The sequence below is a fragment of the Phoca vitulina genome, unplaced genomic scaffold (assembly GCF_004348235.1).
Source record: "Phoca vitulina isolate PV1807 unplaced genomic scaffold, GSC_HSeal_1.0 scaffold79, whole genome shotgun sequence".
NCBI classification, from domain to species: domain Eukaryota; kingdom Metazoa; phylum Chordata; class Mammalia; order Carnivora; family Phocidae; genus Phoca; species Phoca vitulina.
The window spans coordinates 3,664,900-3,686,687 of NW_022589782.1; the positions used below are offsets into that span (position 1 = coordinate 3,664,900).

Genomic DNA, 21,788 nt, shown 5'->3' on the forward strand with positions numbered 1-21,788 from the left:
TTTTTTTTTTTCTATTTCAACCAACACTTCCAGGTACTTTATATAGAAAGATTTTCTAGGATAAGTAATCCCACATACTACAAGAAATATAAGTACCTATTTTTCAACCCATTTCAATATAGTTTGCATGCTCAACATTCCAGCAACACAGCTATCAGTAAGGTCTTTGGTGACTTCCAAGTTGTTTAATCCAATGGATCCAATTGTCTACATCTTTTTTGACCTATAGTAGCCTCTTCTTGGCCTCCATGGCACCACACTCTTTGTGCTGTCTTGTACATCTTGGGCCTCCCCTCAGCCTGATTTGCTGACTGCTCCTCCATTACTTAGCCTCTAAAGTTGGTGTTTCTCTAGTTTCCATATTAAGCTCTCATTTCTCCTTATCTTTTGTACATTCATTACCTAGATCTCAATTTTCACAGCTTTAAATATCACCTATTTACAGCTTAATTTAAACTTTTGTAACAGACTCTTTTTATTTATTTATTTATTTGAGAGAGAGAGAGAGAGAGGACAGGGGAGAGGGGCAGAGGGAAAGGGAGAATCCCAAACAGACTCCACCTGAGCACAGAGAGAGCCCAACATAGGGCTCGATCTCACGACCCTGAGATCATGACCCGAGCCGAAACCAAGAGTTGGACACCTAACCGACTGAGCCACCCAGGCGCTGCATAACAGACTCTCTTCTAAGCTCCAGATCCATATTATCTGACTTCCCATCTACCACCTCCATTGAATATCTGAAACTTAACTTAGTCTAAAGAGAGCTCTTATTCTTCCCTCCATAATTTGTTTCTCTCCCAGTAGTCACCATTTTAGTGAATGGCATCTCCATCCATCTGTGCATACCAGAAACCTGGAAGTCATTCTCAACACCTCCCTCTTTCTCATACTTAATATCTAGTTCATTTACAAATATTGTTGATCCTACCTCTAGAATATATTTGGTATTCATACACTTCTCTCTACCTGTTCCCTCATAACTCTACTCGAGATTACCATCAACTCTCATCTAGACTCCTATAAAAACCTAATTAATCTCCTATTACTGACCTTTTTGAGTATTTTCTACTAGGATCCAGAGTGGTCTTTTAACCCCTTCAGTGGCCTCCCATTATACTTAGTCTAAAATCTAAAATACCTAACAACCCAGGTTGGTCTTCCCCTGACCATCTCTCCAGTCTCAATGCCCACAGCTTTCCCCCATGCTCCAGCCACATGGCCTTCTCCCAATGCCTGGCATTCGCTTCACTGTCTCTCATCCCGAGTCTGTACACAATGCTCTTCCCTCTGCCCAGAAAGCTCTTCTAGCTCCACCAAGTGTCTACTAGTCTTCACCTTGTTAACGTCTTGTCATTCTTGAGACTGGCTTAAAATTTATCTCCTCAGAGAGAATTTTCCTAACCTTCATGCTAAATTAGCACATGTGCTTTCCCTCCACAGCACTTATCACAATTTGTAATTATGTTTTCCTTGTGATTGTTTCTTTGCCTTTACTTCCCACTAGACTCTTAGCTCCACGAGAACACGATCTATTTGTTTTGTCAACTGCTATATATATATATGTATACACACACACACACACCTAGTCAAGCACCAACAGATATTTGCTGACAAATTAATGAATGAGCACAGTTCTTTTTCCTTTGAGTCACTGGTAATCAATATCCAGAAGACTCATTTCTTGAATTTTGATTAGGTAGAGGTCAGTTTCAAATCTACACATTGTAACCTCTGGGAAGTCATTTCGAAACTCGATTCACAGCTACTCATGCCAGTTGGCTACAGGGAGTCTCTACGGCCGCATGACTCTAGTACCCCACTACACTACAGCACCGTCTGACCTAAAAGTGTTTCCAGGGGGGATTTTCGTGGGTCAGGGGCTCATACTCAGTGCCTAAGGACGTGGAAGGACCACACAGGAAAACACGCCATTGTCATGGCCGCCTTTCTGCAGAAGCTGCGGTCCAGCAGTGCTTACTAGGAAACGAAGTGGACATATCCACAAGCCAGAAATTCCATTGCTGGGAGAACACCCTCAGAGAACTCTGCACAGACCCTCAAGAGGGAGGGTATGCCATTGTTTGTAGCAGGACGAATCTGGATGCAACCTGAGTGCCCGTGATTTGGGGAATGGATAATGTGGTATATGTATATGATGGGAAACTATGCCTCAGTCAAAAGCAATGAACTGAAATTTACAGCACCACAGGTAGATCTTAATCTTATTATGTAGTGTCCTTAGTTGAACAGAAAGTTTAAACTTTTATATATTTAAATCCATCTACCTTTTCCCCTTACGGTTTGTGCGTTTTAAGCCTTCTTATGAAATCTGTCTTTCTTTTAGCTGATGCCAATTATCCCAACACTGTTTACAAAATCCTTTCCCCAATATCTGTGATGCAATCCGCATTGCACCAAATTCCCACCGGGTCATTCAACATCGTCTGCCTTTGCCTTCTCTATTCTGTTCCCTCCATCTGCTTGGACGTTCCTGCCCCCAAACCACATGCCTTAATTACCATGGTTTTAAAACATGTCTTGGAGCTAAGGAGGTCAATCTCCCCTACCCCTGCTCATCTTGTTCAAACCTATCTTGGGCATCTGAAAACCAGGCTCCTTTCCCAAAGATGGACTCAGTCTGTGCAAGGACAGCACAGAAAAGAAGGTGGACGTGGGCCTCACTGCTTTCACTCTGTACACATCTGAACATGTATTCAAGATCTCTGGAAACATTTCTGCCACTTCAGCCATCAGAAGGAAAAAAAAGATAGTTGACTAGCATTCTCTGTTTATGTGAGTATATTATCTAAAACCAGTAAGAGACACTATTCTATATGATTTAAATATATCCCCCAAAAGTTTTTCCCCAAAACTATAAGTCACTTTTGGGAACCAACAGATATCAACCTGCTTTAAATGTTAATAAAACATAGTTGTTAATATATTAATACTTCTTGGAAATGCTTCACATGGTTAACTGGACCAAGTGAGGTCTCTCTATCCATTTAACCAAATCCGAAATTTTGCTTTTATGTCTACCTGTTTCAAGACAACTTTAAAGAGGCTGACTCATCTTGTTGCAGTATGGTACAACACAGAGGCCATCAAGAACCAGGCGGATTTGTTGTACTCTGCTGGCTAATGGGGTTTTTTAAAATATACTTCTTCCAGAAATTTAAAATCAATTTCAGTAAAACTATAAAGAGGTTTTAGAAAATATGAGCTAAGTGCTATTTAGTTTATAGAATCACTAGTTACTCGTGACAACCAATTAACATCCACTCTCACACTGTGAGCATCCCATCGGGGGCTAAATGTGAAGAAAGATGAGGAACCGTGGATCTGAGGGCTGACAGATGTCTGGTATCCTGCTCATCCTCTCAACCTGACACCTAATCCCTTCTGTCTCCAACACCCCAGGAGAGCCCGCAGCCCCGGAGGCATGCACTTCCTTCACTGGCTAAATTCCTTCCCTGCAGTGTCCACACTGGCCATTCCTTAGCCAATTCCTCTTATAGTTTACACCTTGTCAACATTTTACACCAGCTCTGACCTCCCCCTGTGGATTCTGCGGTAAGCTTTGGAGGCTCCTTATATAATGTGGCCGGAAGTCCCCGGGGAGGCGGGGGTGCTCCTGGCCAGGCCCCGGGTGGGCGCCACCAGCTTGGGGGAACAGGGCAGTTAAGCCTCCTCCAACACTGCACTTCTATGTGAAACTGAAGGCTGTGAACTTTTTAAAAATCTACACGGTGAATTAAAGGATGAGATGGGCTGCAAGTAACCATTCAACTTTACGTTCTCTTTGAATTAAAAATCCTCAAAAATATCTTTTAAGCTCAATTACTTGAGACTGATGAGAAAAGTTAGCGGTTGTCTTGCTTTTCACCAAACCACATAAAATAAACTCTGCCCACAATGATTCTATCCCTGCGAATATGCTCGAAGGAGTCTCACTCAAGACTCACAAGGCAGTTACTCCTAAATAAAAGGAGAAGAAAACCCAGATCACCTCATTCATTCTGAGAGAAGTTATTAAAGATCAGATTCATAGCAAGAGAAAACTGTCAAAAGCACGGAGAGGTTGGGGGACGTGTGAGGACAGGATTCATGGTGCGCGGTGGAGACAGCAGAGGGCTCCCATGCAGCCTCCACATTTCTGTCTGTCACCGGGGTCCAGGCTCCATCTGCCCACCTGTGGATGGAAAGGTGGAAGGAACCACACACCAAAGTCAGGCGCTCAGAGACAACGTATCTGCCCCCACTGGCCCCTCGCACCGGGCCTGAAGGAGAGGGAGACTGGCGGGTTGTACTGTCAGGTGCCCGGGAGGCACATTCCTCATCACTCAAGCCACAGTTTGCACTAGGGACTTCCACCCCGTCGGCACACCACCCTCTCTCCTCCCCGTCCCCATCCCCTGGCAAAGAAAATGGATTCCAACTCTGGAGTCTTAGATGCACGCGGGAAGTGGGACTTAGAGAGGAGCTTGCTCTCCTTACGTGCATCAGTCCTGCAACAGGCACTTACCGAGCACCCACTGTATGCCCCACACCATACAGACACTTGGAGGGTGGTCAGCACCAGCCCCACGGCTGAGGCAGAGACGCCCTGTGATGGCGCAGCCCGCACACCTCGGTCACAGCAGCTTGGGACACGCTCGAAGCTTGCTTGCTTCCCAGAGGACACCCAAAGCAGAGGAGACCCTCACTGCAGGGAATGGAACAACGCCAAGCCTCCGAGGGCCATGCGGGCCACACGGAAGGGCATCCACGGGCAGAAAAAGCAGCTCTGCATATCACCCTCAAGACACTGGGCTTGCAAGGCGCCCCCGTCCCTCAGTGAGCCACAAGACAGAGCATGGCCTGAGGACCGTGAAGGCACGTACCACTGGTCCCAGTGGTGAAGCACTTGGTGTGGTCAACAAACTAAGCTCAGGCCGCCAGGTCCAAATTGGTGGTTCCCAATCCAGGGCAAGTTTGCCCCCAGGGACACCCGCCAATGCCCGGGGACATTTTTGGTTGCCACAGCGAGTAGGGGTGTTGCTAGCAGCTAGCGGGCAGAGGCCTGGAACTGCTACCTACCCTCCAGTGTACAGGCCGCCCTCGCAGCAAACCATGGGCCTAAAACATCAGTGAGGCCAAGCTTCAGAAATCTAGGCTAAATACACTCTTCTGTCCTGGAGACACAAACGAACCTTCTCTCTCGCCCTTCCCAAGCTGCTGATAAAGACCACATGGCCCAGCTGTCACCCCTCCCCAAAGCGCGGAGGCGATTACTGTCTACATGTCAGTGACAGGACCCAGAGCCCTGTCTATGCTCCCGATCCTAAACACCAGCCTTCTGGGAATATGCGAGTAGGAGAGGCCTTGCCGCCCCACCTACGCCAGCCGCCTCTCTCCCGGAGCGGATGCACGGTATCTGGATACTCGGGAAACCCGGGGGAAGCGAGCAGCTGTGAAAAGACTGTTTATGAAAACAAAACCCCAAGTGCCTGAGTGCATAACTATGGGTGCATAACAGTGGTCCACACGGTTAAGGAGAGCCTCCGGGAAGCATCCGGCACACCTTCTTTCACACCTTGATAGAGAGGGGACCCCCGTGAGTCTGCAGGAGAAGGGCCTGGGGTGGGTTCCTTGCACCCGCTCCCAGCTGCTCCCCAGGTCCAAAGAGCAGCCGGGACGCACGCCCTGGGCGCTGGCTCTGGCTCACTCCGAAACCAGGACTAGTGAGCCCCGACTCACAGGCCGGCGTGACGTCACGTGCACACACACACCACACATAACGCGCACACAGGCAGTCCCTTCCCTTTTCCACCACTTTCCCCAGATGAGGTAGACCACTGGCTCACTGGAAGAATCAGGGCAAGCTCGCCTGCGCTTTGGGGGAAGAAGGAGGGCAGAGAAGCGTGGAGCACCGTCCGGCAGCGGCGGGAGGGGGGCGGGGATGCCAAGCAGCAGACACCGGGCGAAGTCTTCCCGAGCAGGCAGACCAACAAGCTTGAGATTCTTTCTCATTATCAGACTTGGCACAGAACCATCAACACACACGGAACACTCGGTTCAGCAACTTGGGGTCAGCTCAGACAACCCACAGCCTGCGCAGGCCTCACCATCTCGACCATCATGGGCAAGGGGGACAGCATGGGCAAGAGGCCCCAGAGTGCCCAGACCGCACCCCAAGGGAAGGCCAGCAGTGCAGGCCGTCTCCCCCGGGTCCAGGAGGCCTGCTTCAGGCAGGTAACACAACCCACTTCCAGCCCAGAGAAGTGTGTCAGTGAGACTGGTCCTGTTCAATAGACTCTTTATTTGAAAGATTTTGCAAAACCAACACCAAGTTGAATAGGCTGTGGGCAGTGGGGCCTTCTCTTGCCTCGACTAACGTAAAAGGAAGGCCATCTACAAGGGGCCAGTGAACAGGAGACAAAGTCCCCTGTCCTGCAGATGGCAGCTGGCCCCCGGTCCCCCACCAGCCATCACCTGTGCAACACAGAGCAAGCTTTCCAAGGCCCTGGCCAGGTACCCAGAGCACAGTGACCCCCTATGCCTTTGCCCTCCACTCAGCAGAGAAATGACCAGGAGACGAACACCACTGCGGCCCCTCAGCAGGTCTGCCTGGCCTCATGGGAGGCAAGGCAGGACCAGACGACAAACCAAAGCCTGAGCCTGCAGGGTGGGGGTGCTCGGGGTGCTGGTCCAGGGAGGCTTGGAAACAACACCACCAACTACACCTGGGCCTGCTTTTGATTATCATCGTGTGCCGGCAACTCCCAAACCATCAGTGATAACCGCCCCCGTCAGAAGACCCCCAGCTCCGTCCTCAGCACACTTCTGCCTAGGAGCACACACAACAAAGTGCTTACCACATACAGGAAATGTTAATAATACACAAATATGACTCCCTGCGCGTCTGCCAAGCACCATGCTAAGTGCTTTACTACATCACTAAGGCCCACGACACTGAAGTCATGCCCCCATTCTCCAGATCAGGAAACCGAGGCCACAAGCGGTGAATTGATTTGCCTAAGGTAACAGAGGGCCGCTGCCGCTTAATGTCAACCGTGGCCCCCCTGGACTGAGACTCAGAGGTCCCCATCAGGCCTGAGTAACCCCAGCCCCTGCGAGACCCACCCCCCCCCCCCCCCCCCCGCCCCCCCCCCCCATCTCCACATGCTGAAGATACAAAGCAGGCCCCAGAGCAGAAGCAGAGCTAGAGAGAATGAGCATTTGCAACACCTCGGGGACACACACCACAGGTCAGGAGTGCTCAAGGCCCCTTTCAACCCCAGGGATCATGAAATCAAATGACAACTCAGGGCTACATAGGACAAGTCCCTTTTTTGCATAAAGCCACCATTTTCTCCAGGAAATTAAGAAAAAGTCAAATATGTTTGAGATACATTTAAGAGTCTTTCGGCATTTGAAGAAAATTATTGTTTATGGCATTTACCTATTAAGAGAATCAACTTCCCACCAAGTGAACAATAGGCAGACACGGAGCAGAGGCCCATAGGCCTCCAGCTGCCTGAGGCACCCACAAACCCATGCACACCCAATGCACCCCATCACCTCGGAGACCCGACTTCCTCCCTCGTCCTTTCACCGGCCTGTCCCTGAGATTCCGGACTTCCGTAACGCACGGCCACCCGCACTGGACACAGAGCGCATGGCGTGCACAGCTGTCTGCTCCCAAGCACCTGACGGCTGAAGCACCAGCACGCGTCCCGCAATAGAGACCAACTGCAGGCTCCACGGCAGCTTGGATTAAAGCGGGAAATTTAAGCAGTCCTCAGACGTGTGACAGAGCAAACACACCTTCCTGAGATTTCCCCCAAATGGATCCCTGAGCCTCTGGCTTTCAGTTCTCCCCGGCCAGCCCCCACTTTCCCTGAGGCATCCCCTCCTCACCTGCGGTCATGGTGTCCACGTCCTTGGCCGCCAGCTCTGCCACGTCTGACCTCTTTCTTAGCTCAAACCTCCGGGACAAGCCTTCTCGGGGTTTCCATAACTCCTGGATCAAGAGGGGCTTCTCGTTATCCCCAAAGACCCGAAAGCACTGGGCTTGCCAGCGCTGCCCCGAGTCGCCGGCCTGGCCCACCACATCACACAGCACATACTGGCTGGCGCACTCGGGGCTCAGGGCATAGCGCTCCAGGGCCTCCTTCACCAGCTCCTGGGCGCTGGACATGCCGGTGGCCAGGACGCTCTTGTAGTGGGTTCCCGTGCAGACGCTGTCCCCGAACACCTTCAGGACCCCAGGGGCCGAGAGCTGGGTGGAGAGCTCTGCGGGGTCGTCGCTGGCGCCCAGGCTGGAGAAGGTGGCGTCCAGGTCACGGTACTTGTAGCTCAGCGTCCGGGACAGCATGCTGGACAGCAGCTGGCTCTGCCGCTTCAGCTTGCTCTTGGTGGGTGGAGACATGATGAAGTGGGTCCCATAAAACATGGTGGGCCAGTCGTCATGGACAAGGACTGAGGGCTCTGGCCAATGGCACAGAAAAGGCTGTGTCCTGGGAGAAAAACATACACTGGGTTAGCATCACCATCAGGAGTGGCAAGAGCAAACAAGGCTCAAGTGAATTCTGGCGGACTTACTAGGCCATCCAGGGCCATGTCCCAACACAGCCAGCAACCTCTGGCCAAGCGCCACCAGAGCACCTGAGTCAGAATATGACTGAAGCCAGCAGGGGCCGCAGGAGACAACGCGGGTTTGAATGGCCCGAAACACCCTTCAAGAAACACCATTACCAGGAAGCACGAAGAGGTCACCAAGAGGTAAGACCCGCTCGGCCGCAGGGTTCTGACTTCTGGACGAGCCTACTTGCCTAGCAGAATCGCGACAGGGCCGGCCCAGTCCCGTGGGAGGCAGCCCACAGAGGGCAGCAAGCCTGACCTCCTTAAGCTCAGCCTCTCCTACACCACAGCCTCGAATACGGGAAATCAATCACAAGCACCCATGGATCTAGGAAAACAGGCAAAGTCACGGACATGTTAACAGAGTCCTGAATGATCAGACGCTCAGAACACAGATTCCCTCAAAACACGGCTCCTCGATGACTGGTCCTGGCTTGGAGGAGCTGCTTCCCTGGGACAGCAGCTCTACAACGTCCACACGACCACAACGGACACAAAAGGGCTCTTCCAGAACCAGTGGAGGCATGACTGGAATGTATGCATTCCACCCACCGCATCCTGCCTGGTATTCAGGCCCGGGCCAGGCCAGAGATGCAATCTTGCTGGGGAAATTAGAAAACAGCTCTGGGACGCTTTGGTGTGTCATGAAATCATAATTCTAATGCACCTAGAGCTTGAAGGACTTAGGTTTCTAAAGAGAGAGTTTACCAGGTTCCCCCCACTCCCCGCCCAGGCGCTGTGGGAACAGGAAGACAGTCTCTGCTTCATAAACACCAAAGCTTTGCAACAAGTCGGGGACACTGAAAAACCGTACCCATCTCCTAACTACCCTACTCCCAACCTCTGTGCTCATGCCCTCGCCAGAGACAACAGCAGACAGACTGACCAAGACAAGTCTACTCTCTGAAGGCTCTGGAAACAGTGGCCCAGGTCCCAGGGAGTATAGCAGGGGGCACCTGCCTCGGCGACAAATGTCAGCACTCACTCAGCTGGCGTCAGTGCCCTCAGTCCTGACCCACTCCTGGCTCCACGGGCACTGGGAAAGGCTTTCTGGAAGTGAAGCTGTGTGCTTCGGGCAGGAGAAAGTCACTGAGGAGCCCCCAAACAAAAGGACCACACTGACCCACAAGGTGGACCTGTGCTTGCGCCTCTCGCCAGCCGTCCACTAGGCTTCCGTCACACTCTCTAAGTCCCTCACTCCGTCCAGGGCTGTTGGGAACAAGTGTGGAAGCAGACCCACCATTTAACTCCTCTAGAGCCAGCCTGGGTCTGTCAGCCACCATACATCGTCAGAGAAGCCCAAACTCTTCAAAATGCTTCCGACAGCTTCTTGCACCAAAGATGAGGTTCCAAACACTGACGCCTGCCACTCGGGGGTGGGCGGGGGACGCTGCTGTTCTACAGCCTATCATCTGTGCCTTCCCCCAGCAAAGCTCTTTATTACACACCAGCTTCCTGAAGACTGGAGCTCGCGCAAAGCAGTCAGTGTCCTAAGCAGAACATTTGGGGCTCTCTCTGGCCTCCGTGAATCGGGCTAGAACGGCGTCGTTTCTCTCCCCCTGAGGAATGTACGACCCGTCTCCTTGTGAAATCCTAAGGAGGCCAGAGCTGGCCATGGCCTCCCCACATGGGCCTGTCAAACGCAACTGAAGCGTTCCGGCTAGTACCTGCATGCCCAGTTTGCACACCACACCAGCAGCCCATTCCCACGCGAGCCTTCCGCGAGTTACACAACCTGCCTCTCAGGACACCCCGGCTCAGAAGCCTCTGGGCCAGCACCTTCTCAAAGGACCTGAACCCTCCACAGACGCTCTGCTTACCAGGCCGCCTCCTTCAAGCACAGGCCCCACGGTCTCAGCCCAAACCCAAGTGGCCTAGAGGCTTGGAAGGTGATGCCTTTCGAAAAGATGTCTGAATGCGAACTTAAATATGATGCCATAAGCTGAGAGAAAGGCGCCCAGATACAGCGTAGAAGGGAACTGCTATTCCGTGCCCGGCATGGGGTCCAGGTTCTGTAAGGTCTGAAGCATATACAACTCTGCCTTAATAAACAAGAAATAGAAACTGACACAGCTGCTGGGTCCCCTCCCCGGGGCCTCAGAATTGAGCTCCCCTCCCTTCTCTTCAGCAGGATTCCAAGGCAAAGTTCGCAAAATCACATCAAGAGCAGAGAAAATGTAGGACAGACTGTGATCTTTTCTCTTCGGGAGCTCCTTCTTAAGCCCCAAGAAGTCCAGGCAAACACAGACCCTGGCCTGTGTGGTCTCTCTAGTCAGGAAGCCTTTTTCTCCCCATGGTCACTCTCTCTGTGGCCATCTGCAGAGAACAGCCCCCGACGGCGGCCACGTGTTCCCTCGTCAGCGTCCTTCGCAAGTGCAAAACGCAGAGGACGACCTATTTGTCCCACCGTGCCGGCCGACAGTCCCCAGCAAGGGCAAGAGCACAGACACACCCTCCAAAGTGGGGCGCGCCCTGGGTAACCCGATCTGGGTTTTGGAGGCATGACCTGTCTTTCCCTTTGCTGCCCACTTCTCTTCTCTTTCACACAAATATTTGGGGGAAACACAGGCCCAAGGGTGTAGGACACTTGCTGTTGCTTCTCTTGGGCGATGTTTTTCTCTTGTTCTCCAGGAAGAATCCAACTTCTGATGAAAACAAGCTCAAGTCACACCAGTGAGTGCAATGAGCAAGGTCAGTGCCGGGCTGATGAAATGGGTGGAGGCACTCGGCCGGCTCAACACCGCAATGTGGAACTCATTAGAATTTCCACCAGGACAGGGAAGCAAGAGGGTAGACTCTCCCAGGCTCTGCTTTCTCCCCACCGGCCATAAATCCTACCTTGACAGCTCTAGCCAGAGCAGTGCTTTCAAATACAGAAATAATTTAATCAGATGTAATTCTGACATGCTAGCCTCTTGAGAGGGTACTTTTTCCACCAGTGGGATTAAGGACTGGCTCCTCTCTGGAATGCACAAGAGGTGCTAACTGGAGACACCTGTAATCACCCTTGACTTGCAAATTCTTTTGGGCAATTCAGATTAACCAAACACTTAACAAGGTGTGTGGGGGGGGGTTGCTGAGCAGGCGGGTCTGCAGCCCCCCCCCCACCGCGGTCCCACCAACCAGCTCTCTGATGGGAAACAAGCCGGTTCCTTCCGCGGAGCCCCCAGGAGCTCCAGCTCAGCATCTGTTTCTTAGATGCAGTGTTGTCGAGGGGCCGGGGGTGGTACAGAAATAGCTGGGAGACAATGCTTGCAGCGGGCACCCGAGTGGGGAACGCGCCGCTGTGGGAGCAGGAAAACCAGGACCGGCTGTGGGCGGGGAAATGTCACGCCGACCCCGGAGGCAGGGCGCTGACACCCGTGCCCTGCTCCCCCGCGGCGCCCGCGCTGCCAGACCCCCTCGAAGGGACCACCAGGGAGACTGAGGCCCTGGGGCGCCCTGCAGTGGGGGGCCAGACTCCCGGGTCTCAGGGAACGGTGGCCGAAGCTCGCCCCGATTCGGGTCCCGCCCCCCCACCCCCGGGGCCGCGCCCGGGGCCCGACAGTGACTGGTCTCCATGGCAACCGGACAAGCCCGGCCGAACGGCCCGGGAGATGCCCCGTGAGGGCCCCGTTGCCCCAGCGCGCGCCCCGCGGCCTCCCCGCCGGCCGGCTCTGCGCCCCGGGGCCCCGGACGCCGCTCCTCGCGCACCCCGCACTCACCTCCGGCACAGCTCGCCGCCGCCGCGGTCCCGCGCGGCTCCCACACCGCCGTTAGCCCGCGCCCGCGCCCTCGCCCCGCGCCCCGCGCGTGGCGCGGCGCCTCCTGCCGGCCGCCCAACGGACGGGGCGTGGCCTTGCGGGGGCGGGGCCTGTCTGGCGGGGCGGGGCCTCCTCTCGGCCACCCGACTGAGGGGCGGGGCCTGGTGGGCGGGGCCGGTGGGGCGGAGCGGGGCCTCCCCCTGCCGGCCACCTAATGGACGAGGATAAGGCCTCGAGGGGGTGGAGCCTCGAGGGAGGGGCGGAGCTGGTGAGGAGTTGGGCTGAGCGCCAGCGCCACCTACCGGCCAATTTATGGGCGTGGGCGTGGCCTCGAAGTTGGGGGCGGGGTCTCCGGGGGGCGGGGTCTCCGGGGGGCGGGGCTGGCTGCGGAGAGACGGGACTAAGCCGCCCAGGCCCGTCTGCAGCTCAAGGGGTGAGGGCCTCTGCAGGGGAGGCGGGGCTGTGCTAAGCTCAGGTGCACCACTTGCTGGCCTGAGGCTCTGGGGGGACCGGTGGGCTGTTTTGTCCCCACTTTCTAGTCCCCCAATGAACAGGCCCAGAAAACGGAGAGAGAAAGGTAAAGCAAACGCCTACCAAAAAGGGGACGACTCCAATATATGAACATCTAAGACCCTGACAAGGGTCCCTCCTCCCCTACAATCTGTCCCCCACCCAGCAGCCAGAGTTTTAAATGACAAATCAAATCATGGCACTTCTGCTTAAAACGATGCAAAACGGGGCCAGGTCAGCCCCAGGGCTCTGGCCCAACGGCCCTCCTTGGGTAAGGTGTTTCAACAGAAGCTCATGTCCTTAGAACTCTGGCACCAGTCCTCCCGCTGGGGAAAGACTCGTCCCTTTGTCCACACCTGGGGGATTCACGTGGTCTTGGATGTAGATGCAGAATTCTGCCCCTGGCAGTGAACCTTTTTGTTGACAGCTCACTATTGGGGTAGAAAGTCTTATAATAGTGACTGCATATATGCAAGAGGAAAGGGGGGGACAGTCATTAATGGACCCCCTACTGTATCACCTCACTTAGAGCTCACATTGTCTCTTGGGAGGCAGATGTTGTTGCTTCAGAGAGACCAGACAGAGGTAGAAACAAGAACTGAGGCTGGGACTGTGTGATTGTGTAATACCCTTTACAGGACTCCCCACATACACACGGGGACGTTTACAGGACTCCCCACAAACCTCCCAACCTTGACCCTCAAAAGGCAAATATCAGGGCTGGAAGGAGAGCCTGAGGTTAGCTCTGTGTTCTCCTCCCAAGGTACTTCTCACCATGACCCAGGCCCTGCGCCCCTCTTCAACAGGGCTTGGCAAACGATGGCCTGTGGACTACTGTTTTTGTAAACAAGGTTTTATTGAAACACGGCTCTCCCCGTTTATGTATTGTCTATAACCATTTTCCTGCAACAGAGACTTCACAGCCTGGAATAACCTAAGTAAATATTACCGTCTGGTTCTGTACAGGAGTTCGCGGCCCCTGTTCTTCAGGATCGAGTAACGCCAACTATACGGCATTACCACACTGTTTCACACATGCGGATCTTGGCTCAGGCCTTGGAACACCTTTCTCAACTGTATTCGTTTTCAAGAACTGCCACAGCAAAACACCACACCCTGGGCGGCTGAACCTGCGGACATTTATTCTCTCATGGTCTGGAGGCTAGAAGGCCAAGATCAAGGTGTCAGCAGGGTTGATTTCTCCCGAGGCCTCTGTCTCTGCCCTGCAGACAGCTGCCCTCTCCCTGCGTCCTCACGTGGACATCCCTCTGTGTCTGTGTCCTAATCTTCTGTTACAAGGACACGAGTCATAGTGGATTAGCGCCCACCCCAATGACCTCGAGGTGCCTTAATCACCTCTTAAAGGCCCCAGCTGCAAATACAGTCGCATTCTGAGGCATTGGGGGTCAGCGCTTCAATCTATGAATTAGAGGGACACAGTTCAGCCCTAACACTCATCTTCATCACTCTTCCAATCCCCACTGGCCAATCCCCACTCTTCCTTTAAGACTCAGACTCGCGGGGCGCCTGGGTGGCTCAGGCGTTAAGCGTCTGCCTTCGGCTCAGGTCATGATCTCAGGGTCCTGGGATCGAGCCCCACATCAGGCTCCCTGCTCAGCAGGAAACCTGCTTCTCCCTCTCCCACTCCCCTGCTTGTGTTCCCTCTCTTGCTGTGTCTCTCTCTATCAAATAAATAAATAAAATCTTTAAAAAAAAAAAAGACTCAGACTCGGTGTTAGTCATGCGGTAGCCGACCTCCAAAGGGATCCCCAGCGGGCCCTCCAGCCTCAGCAGCCTTCAGACGGTGCTGCTCTGACCAACATGCTGACTGCATCTCATGAGGGACCCCGAGCCAGACCCACCCAGCAGAGCTGCTCCCAAATTCCCAACCCTCAGAAACTGCGGGATGATAAATGTTTCTTATTGATTTAACCCACTGAGTTTGGGGGCAGTTTGTTATGCAGCAATAGACAGCTAATACACCTTATCCAGGAAGGGCTCCCTGCCCTCCAGACTTGGATCTGCACCCCTCCCCTGTGCTCCCACGGGTTCACATTATACCAAACTATGTTCCTTAGATGCAAACGAGAGGTTACTCCCCGGCCTATGCTCCTCCATGACTCCCCCTTGCACTTAGAATAAGGCAGGGCTCAAACCCTACCCAGCTGGCCTGCTGATCGTTCCAACGCCCCCTCCAACCCAGCGCACCAGCCGCACAGAACTTCTGTTCTCAAACGCACTAGGCTCATCCCCTCCTCTGAAACCTGTCCCCTTGCTGTCTCCTCTTCCCAAAATGCTCCTCCTCTTGTGTCTGGATGCTGGCACTTTCCCCTCACAAAAGTCAGCTCCACTCCCATCTCCGGACCATTCTCTCCACGGCCACCCCTGTGGTCCTTTTCTATCTCATTACCTGTTTTATTTAACTCATAGGCGCTTATCACTATTTGTTGAAGTATTTGCTGGAGTATTTAACACCCAGTGGGGTTTGTGTTCTGTAAAGGCAGGCACCTCATTGGCCTTTTTTACTGCTAGACTATTGAGCCTAAGGTGCTCAATAAATACTGGTTAAATGAGTAAACAAAGGAATGAATAGATTTCCACCCATCGCCTTCTCATCCCCTCAGCTGGAAGCTTATCAAGGGCAACTGAGTTTTATTCATCCGCGCCAGGTCCAAAACAACTGAGTTTTATTCATCCGCGCCAGGCCCATGGGCAGGTGAGCAAAACAAGTTTCTGAGCTGCAAGGTTGAACGTCTTTGGAAATCCACGGAATAAAACGGAGTGTTGAGCTGCCCTCCGTGGCCACCAGAGGGCGGCAGAGTCCCGGGACGCCATCAAAGAAAGGTGCAAAGGAGCCCAAAGAAAAAGCATCTGGTGAAGGTCAAAGAGCAGGGTTCCCAAGAGATGACCTGTCTAGAGGCAGAAAGACTGGGCTCTTGGGGGGACCAGCAGAGAGGAAGGACAAGTGTCGACAGGCACACGCACAGCCTTAGATCCTGGCCTTTCTGTCCTGCGATCCCATTCTCGATGAACTCAGCACCACAACGCATACAGAGCCGCACTCTGGGTTTGGCCATTCCTTGTTAACTCATCAGCCAAAACTCAGTGACTGTTATCTTTCTTGCTGTGTCATATATTGAGCAACTTCCAATCAACAGGTGTAGTACCTCCTGGCCCTGGGAACGTACGGGGTACCCGGATTATAGAGAAAAGATACTTGATATTATTCCGTTTAAAGTTGATGTGTCTATTCTGATGTCAATATCTAGCAGGCATCTAGATCTGCAGCTCAGGTAAGATGTTTCATTGGAAAACGCTGATTCCAAGCACAGAGATGGGAAATGAAGCCAGGAGTAGTAGGTGTGTTCAGTCGAAACAAGCAAAGGGTTCCGTGCCATTAAAACGGATGATGTCAATTCACTTGACTCTTGAGTGCTTGGTCTGTTCTACAGAACCTGAACCACATTTGCTTGATTGTCAAAGATATTAGTCCAGGTGGGACTTGAGAAATCATCTACCCCCGTGGTTAATAAACTATTCAGGTGGGGAAGGCTCTGGAAACTCTAATCCCAGTCTTGGGACTGGGGAACATGTTGAAAAGCTGTATTTCAAACCAAGTAGGAGTTAGGATCAAATATGACCATGTGATATGATCACAACATAAAATCACGAACATGAGCACAGGTGGCCTCAAGAAACACATGGCTGAAACCAAATATGTTTGGCTGAGTCTGACATTTCCATTCATTTTTTTATTTGTTTACTTGATTTGATGCCTGTGAGCATTTCTTATAGAAAGTACCATTTGGTTTATGATGTATGTATGAGAAAAATAATTAAGATTGAGAAAATACGATGCAGTAACTTTTTTGAAATGAGAATTGGGAACACGTGGTCATTTTTCAAATTGGGGTGAAAGAGCTTGGTCCAGCTGGAGATCTTTCTATCACCCAAGGAAAGACATGTGTGAGAGCTCTTAATCTAATTCAGTGTCTACATGAACCCGCAAGAGGCTAATGGACTTGCCCAAGAACACAAAATTTTAATAATACCATCACTTCTCCATTGTCAAACACATTCAAGAGAGGTGAAGTGGGATAGATCGGGAATATTAACGGTGATTATTTCCGGGTGATGGAGTTCGAGGCAGTTGCCAAAGACAGCCCTATCAATACGTCCGCATCCCACACACCCTTCTCCCACTGTAACTTGGACTCTCCTCCATCAGGTGATGGGGAGGAGGTCTGCCTTCCCTCCCCCCTTGATCTTGGGAGGACTTTTTTTTTCCTGGAAGGACTTTTTAGCTGTGTCAACTGTAGAATATAGCTGAAGTGAAGACTTCCAGGGCTAGGTCATAAAAGACATCTGTCTCCTACCTGGCTCTTTCTTTCTCTTGGGACCCAGCTGCCCTGTTGTAAAGGGAAGCCCAGACCAATGGGGAAGTCACTTGGTGTGTATTAAGATGTCTTTGCTTTTGATGTTTTCATATCTGGGCCCCTATACCAACCATGGGAAGACTGCCCCTCCCAGGGGTAGCCAATCTCTGGAGAGAGTAAACAACCCACCTGTGAGCCATACGTTTCCTATGCAAAACCACCAGTCTGGAGACCAGCCTTCCCCACCTTCTCTGTTTGGCTCACATACTCCAGACCAATACTCCCCTGTCCTCATCACCCCAGGACCAAGTGCCACACAACGAGGGACAGCCCCCCTATGCACCAGAGCCTGCGGAAATTCCTCAAACTAGCCAATCCTAAATCTGCTAATCCTAAACCTCATCTGTTCCCTCCCTCAGAAGCCACAATAAACCTGATACCCATGTTTTCCCCTTGCTCTCTGCCCCCTTACCCTAGTGCTTCCCCATGTGGCCCCGTATGGCATCCCGTGCCCCCTCCCCCTGGGAACTGTGAGGGACAAACTATCTTTTCCAGGTCAGTCATCTCCTGATCTCTTGGCCTTACCATCCCGGAATAATAAAATCTACATTTTGAAACAGGATCTAGCCGGCTGCCAGTGTGCCCCACCGGACTTGTGAGTGAATGTGCCTTCAGACGATCTTCACGGCCAGCCCTCACATCCTCGGGCTGAGGCCCAGACTCTGAATTCCCGACTGACGGAAGCCATGAGAGATGCCGATGATTATTGCTGTTTGAAGCCACTGTATTTTAGGGCCCTTTGTTTTGCAGCAAGAGACAGCTAATGCAGGGTTTTTCATTTACTTTATGCTTTTCCAAACACTCCAAATCTTCTACAGTGAACAGAGACTGCTTTGATAAAAAGAATGAACAGATGTTATGTTTTTTAATAGCATTTTTTTGTTTTAAAGATTTTATTTATTTGAGAGAGAGAGAGCACACGTGAGTGCACAAGCCAGGGGAGCGGCAGAGGGAGAAGCAGACTCTTCGCTAAGCAGGGAGCCCGACCCGGGACTCGATGCCAGGACCCCAGGATCATGACCTGAGCCGAAGGCAGACGCTTAACCGACTGAACCACCCAGGCGCCCCTGGACAGATGTTATTTTTAAAAAGACAGCTGGACAAGAGTGAGGCATCTTGAATTTTTATTTTTTTAAGTTTTTCTATTCCACTGCAAACAATAACACACACCGGCAGGATTTTTCCTCTTCGCTACAAATGTTGATCAAAGGTTGTGTTAATACAAAAAAGCAATTTCACAAACACAGAGAGGGTCCAATACCAGCAGGACATTTTTGAAAAGGCATGCCACAGATATCAGTCTCCAACACTCTCGACACCATATACGTCTAGAAAAACAAGTGTGAAAGGCAGTCAGAGTTCCTGCTCCCAGCCCCCCACCCCCAAGAAAGGGCTTCACAAGCAACAGGAGTGGAAAGATTCTAGTGAAACCCAGCGTTGTAAACAGGACTGTCGGGCGATTCGTTCTGCGGGGATCAATCTGGGCCCGAAATTTGAAATTGCTTCTGGAGGCACAACAGCTCTTGCAAAGCTGGGTCCACTCATTTTTCAATCGGACTCGCTGCCTCCCTCCTACCTTCCCGGCCCTGCCTGAATTCACGCTGACCGACATTCCCGAGGTCTCTATGACCATCCAGCCCCCAAGGTCCCCCAGAACCTGGGGCCATCACCAGGACAAGAGACCCAAAAATCGGGTCTTGTATTCCTCTCAAGTGGGGTCAGTGTTCTGAGCAGCCAGATCCTCGGAAGCTCCTAACTTCTTTCTCCTTAACGGTCCCCACTTGGGCACCCAAGTTCCTGAGGTCTGGCCCCATGCGGACCTCCGCCAATCACACAACTAGGGAATAAGTACCTAGTACCAACGCCCATGCCTTCCCAGGACAGAACCACCTAGAACAATTTCCAGAGCTGACGGTTCAGGCCCACTCGTGGGGCATGAAAGTAATTTAGCGGGTTGCAACCAGCAACTTGAGAAAAAGACGAACGGTAGGATGGATAGGGCAGGGTAGGAAACACCCAGGGCATCACCCAAGTAGGTCCTGTTTCAGCGATGGACGTGTGAACTGGAATCACAGTGTAAAATGCTTTTCTTATGATGGGTATTGATCAAAAAGGTTTGGAAAACACTGACGTCTGGGAATAAATGGAGGACAGCTGACCCACGCAGCCTGCAGCCTGATCCCCATGATGGGGCAGGCAGATCCCATGAGGTACAGGGAGGCCTCCCGGTGCGGGCCGCAGCTGGGATGCGGGACCCCCTGCCCAACGCCACAACGAAGGTACAGGAGGGTTTGAGAGCTCATCACGAGGCCAGCTTTGCAGAGAGAAGGTGTCAGGACACCTACGAGCTGAGGTTGTGTGGGCAGAGAGACTCCACGCAGACCTGGGATAACCAGCCGTGGCTTTGCCCCACTGCCCACTGGGCCCCAGTGACGAAGGGCCGCCCGACAGCTCAGGGCTCAATGGCTGCCAGGCCCCAGGGGAGGCATTGCGCTCCAGTGTCCTCGCCCCCCAGAGAGTGTCCCAGCCCCGGCCAGTTCCCAAAGGCAGGAGCAGAGAACACCCGCTTTTCATCCTCAGGCTTCTCAGGGCTCAGGCAAAACTGACTGAGAGCAGGAACCGAGCCGCCAAAGGATGGCGTTGCTCAAGTCAGGAGAATGGGGCCCCGGAAGGACGTTAAGGAGATCCTCATCCTCTGCCCCAGAGCTCAGCTCTCAGGGAGAGAGACAGCGGAAGGAGGAGGGTGTGACACCCAAGGGCCGTGACTTGGGTTCCAGCCCTGCCCTGCACCAGGGATGACCTTGGGCAAGTCTCGCAGCCTCTCCAAACAGCCTCAGTTTCCCCGTCTTGCTGGTTTTGCCGGGAGAACTATATAAGAATGTGAATGTGTCCACGTTCAGAACCGTGTGTATATTACCTGTTACGCCGATAAAGAGGGGGTGGGACGCAGAGAGGCGTGCCCAGGCTGCAGCATGCTGGTACAACAGCTCTCCAAAAATAGTAAGCTCTGATCTGTAGCCTTTGCTGATTCCCATGGTGTCAACATTCCCACCGAGGCCAATCTCACACCGCTCATGCTTTAACGACTTGCCCGCCCCGAGATATTTAACCACTGGTCTCCAGGATGCCGTAAGCATGCAGAGCACCCCAACACCTCCACGACTTCCCATCTCCCACAGTCAGGGGACAGCGTCGGACGGCATCCCGTAGGCCCGAGCCGCCATGCTGCGGGTAGCAACTCCTCCCCGGCCCGCACCTCCCTCTTCTGCTCTGCCCCCCACTACCAACCAGACCACCTGCAGAACAGGCCCGTGCTCCCCTCCCTCCTCCACAGCTCAAGCCCCATGCTGCTCCACATCTTCCAGAAAAACCAGCTCTTGGGCAGTGCCCAGGCATAGGACCCACTTCGGGCAAAGTCAAACCCACTACAGACTTGAGTTGGGAAAAACCAACCCGGGAGCCTCCTACTAGCACTCCAGCTTGCCCTCTGATGTTCAGACTTGCCAAGAGTAAAGGCCAGGGCAGTGTCCACGCGGACCACGGTTGGGAACTTGCCCGGCCCTGGACGCAAAGGGCCAACACATCCACGAGGCTCCCTAGCCACACCTTCCCAACCTCAGAAGAGGAGGAGACCAAGCTCCCCCTGCTCCCCCCACAAATGTGTGCGGAGCACCAACTAAGCGCTGGTACGGAGCTGGGCACTGAGCACAGTCAGTGGACATGCCGCGCCCGCCTGAACTGGGTGTCCCAGACCGGTGCTCACACCCGTCCTGCCCACGTCTCCAGGTTCAGCTAAAACGGGCTAAAATGAGGAGTGTTGGGCTGGGATCTCGAACCCTCGCTCGGCATTCGTGATCCACTGTAAAACAGAGGGAAAAGTCTAGATCAGTGATTCTCCACAATGTTGGTCTCCCAAGGTCCTTCCGGGGGCTCGCAAGGTGAAGCGGTTTTCATAATTACACTATAACATTGTCCTGCCTTCAGGCAAACGTTTCCAGAGACTACAGTACCAGGTGATTGTTCCACGCTCACGAAAACACAGGCAGGGGAGTCCTGTGGCCTTCTGCTAAGCCAGACGTTCAAGAGATTTGCAAGAACATGAAATCATGAAACCATGCCACTCCTCCTCCTAAGTCTCTTTTTGTTTGGAAAAATATAGTTATTTTTAATAGAAAAATATGTTACTGATGTCAACGTGTAAAGAGTTTATCTCTGCGTGATTTAATAGGTACTTTCAAATACTCTCAGTTTTAGTCTCTACTATGATGAATGTTAATATTAAATATAGCCCATAAACAAAGTTCTTTGGTGTCCTCAGTAGTTTTTAAGGGTACGAAGGGGTTCCACGACCAAAAAAAAGGTTTGAGAAACACTGATCTACTTAGTGTTGTCTGATGGAACTTTCTGGGAGGGTGATGACTGTCTTTTTCTGTGCTGTCCACAAAGGTAGCCTCTGGCCACATGTGGCTAT

The 21,788-nt window shown here is 52.5% G+C and overlaps 1 protein-coding gene across 4 annotated transcripts in view; it reads right to left on the reverse strand.

The window, feature by feature from the left end:
• Positions 1-21,788, reverse strand: part of RADIL (Rap associating with DIL domain) — a 116,798-nt gene that overhangs the window by 48,951 nt on the left and 46,059 nt on the right. For 3 of the 4 annotated variants that reach the window (XM_032394247.1, XM_032394249.1, XM_032394244.1), the window contains one exon: positions 7,906-8,504. In XM_032394247.1, coding sequence (XP_032250138.1) covers positions 7,906-8,504 — 599 coding nt within the window. Of the gene's footprint in view, positions 1-7,905; positions 8,505-12,332; positions 12,389-21,788 lie in introns of those variants that run through there. The other variant, XM_032394248.1, reaches the window with a different exon arrangement.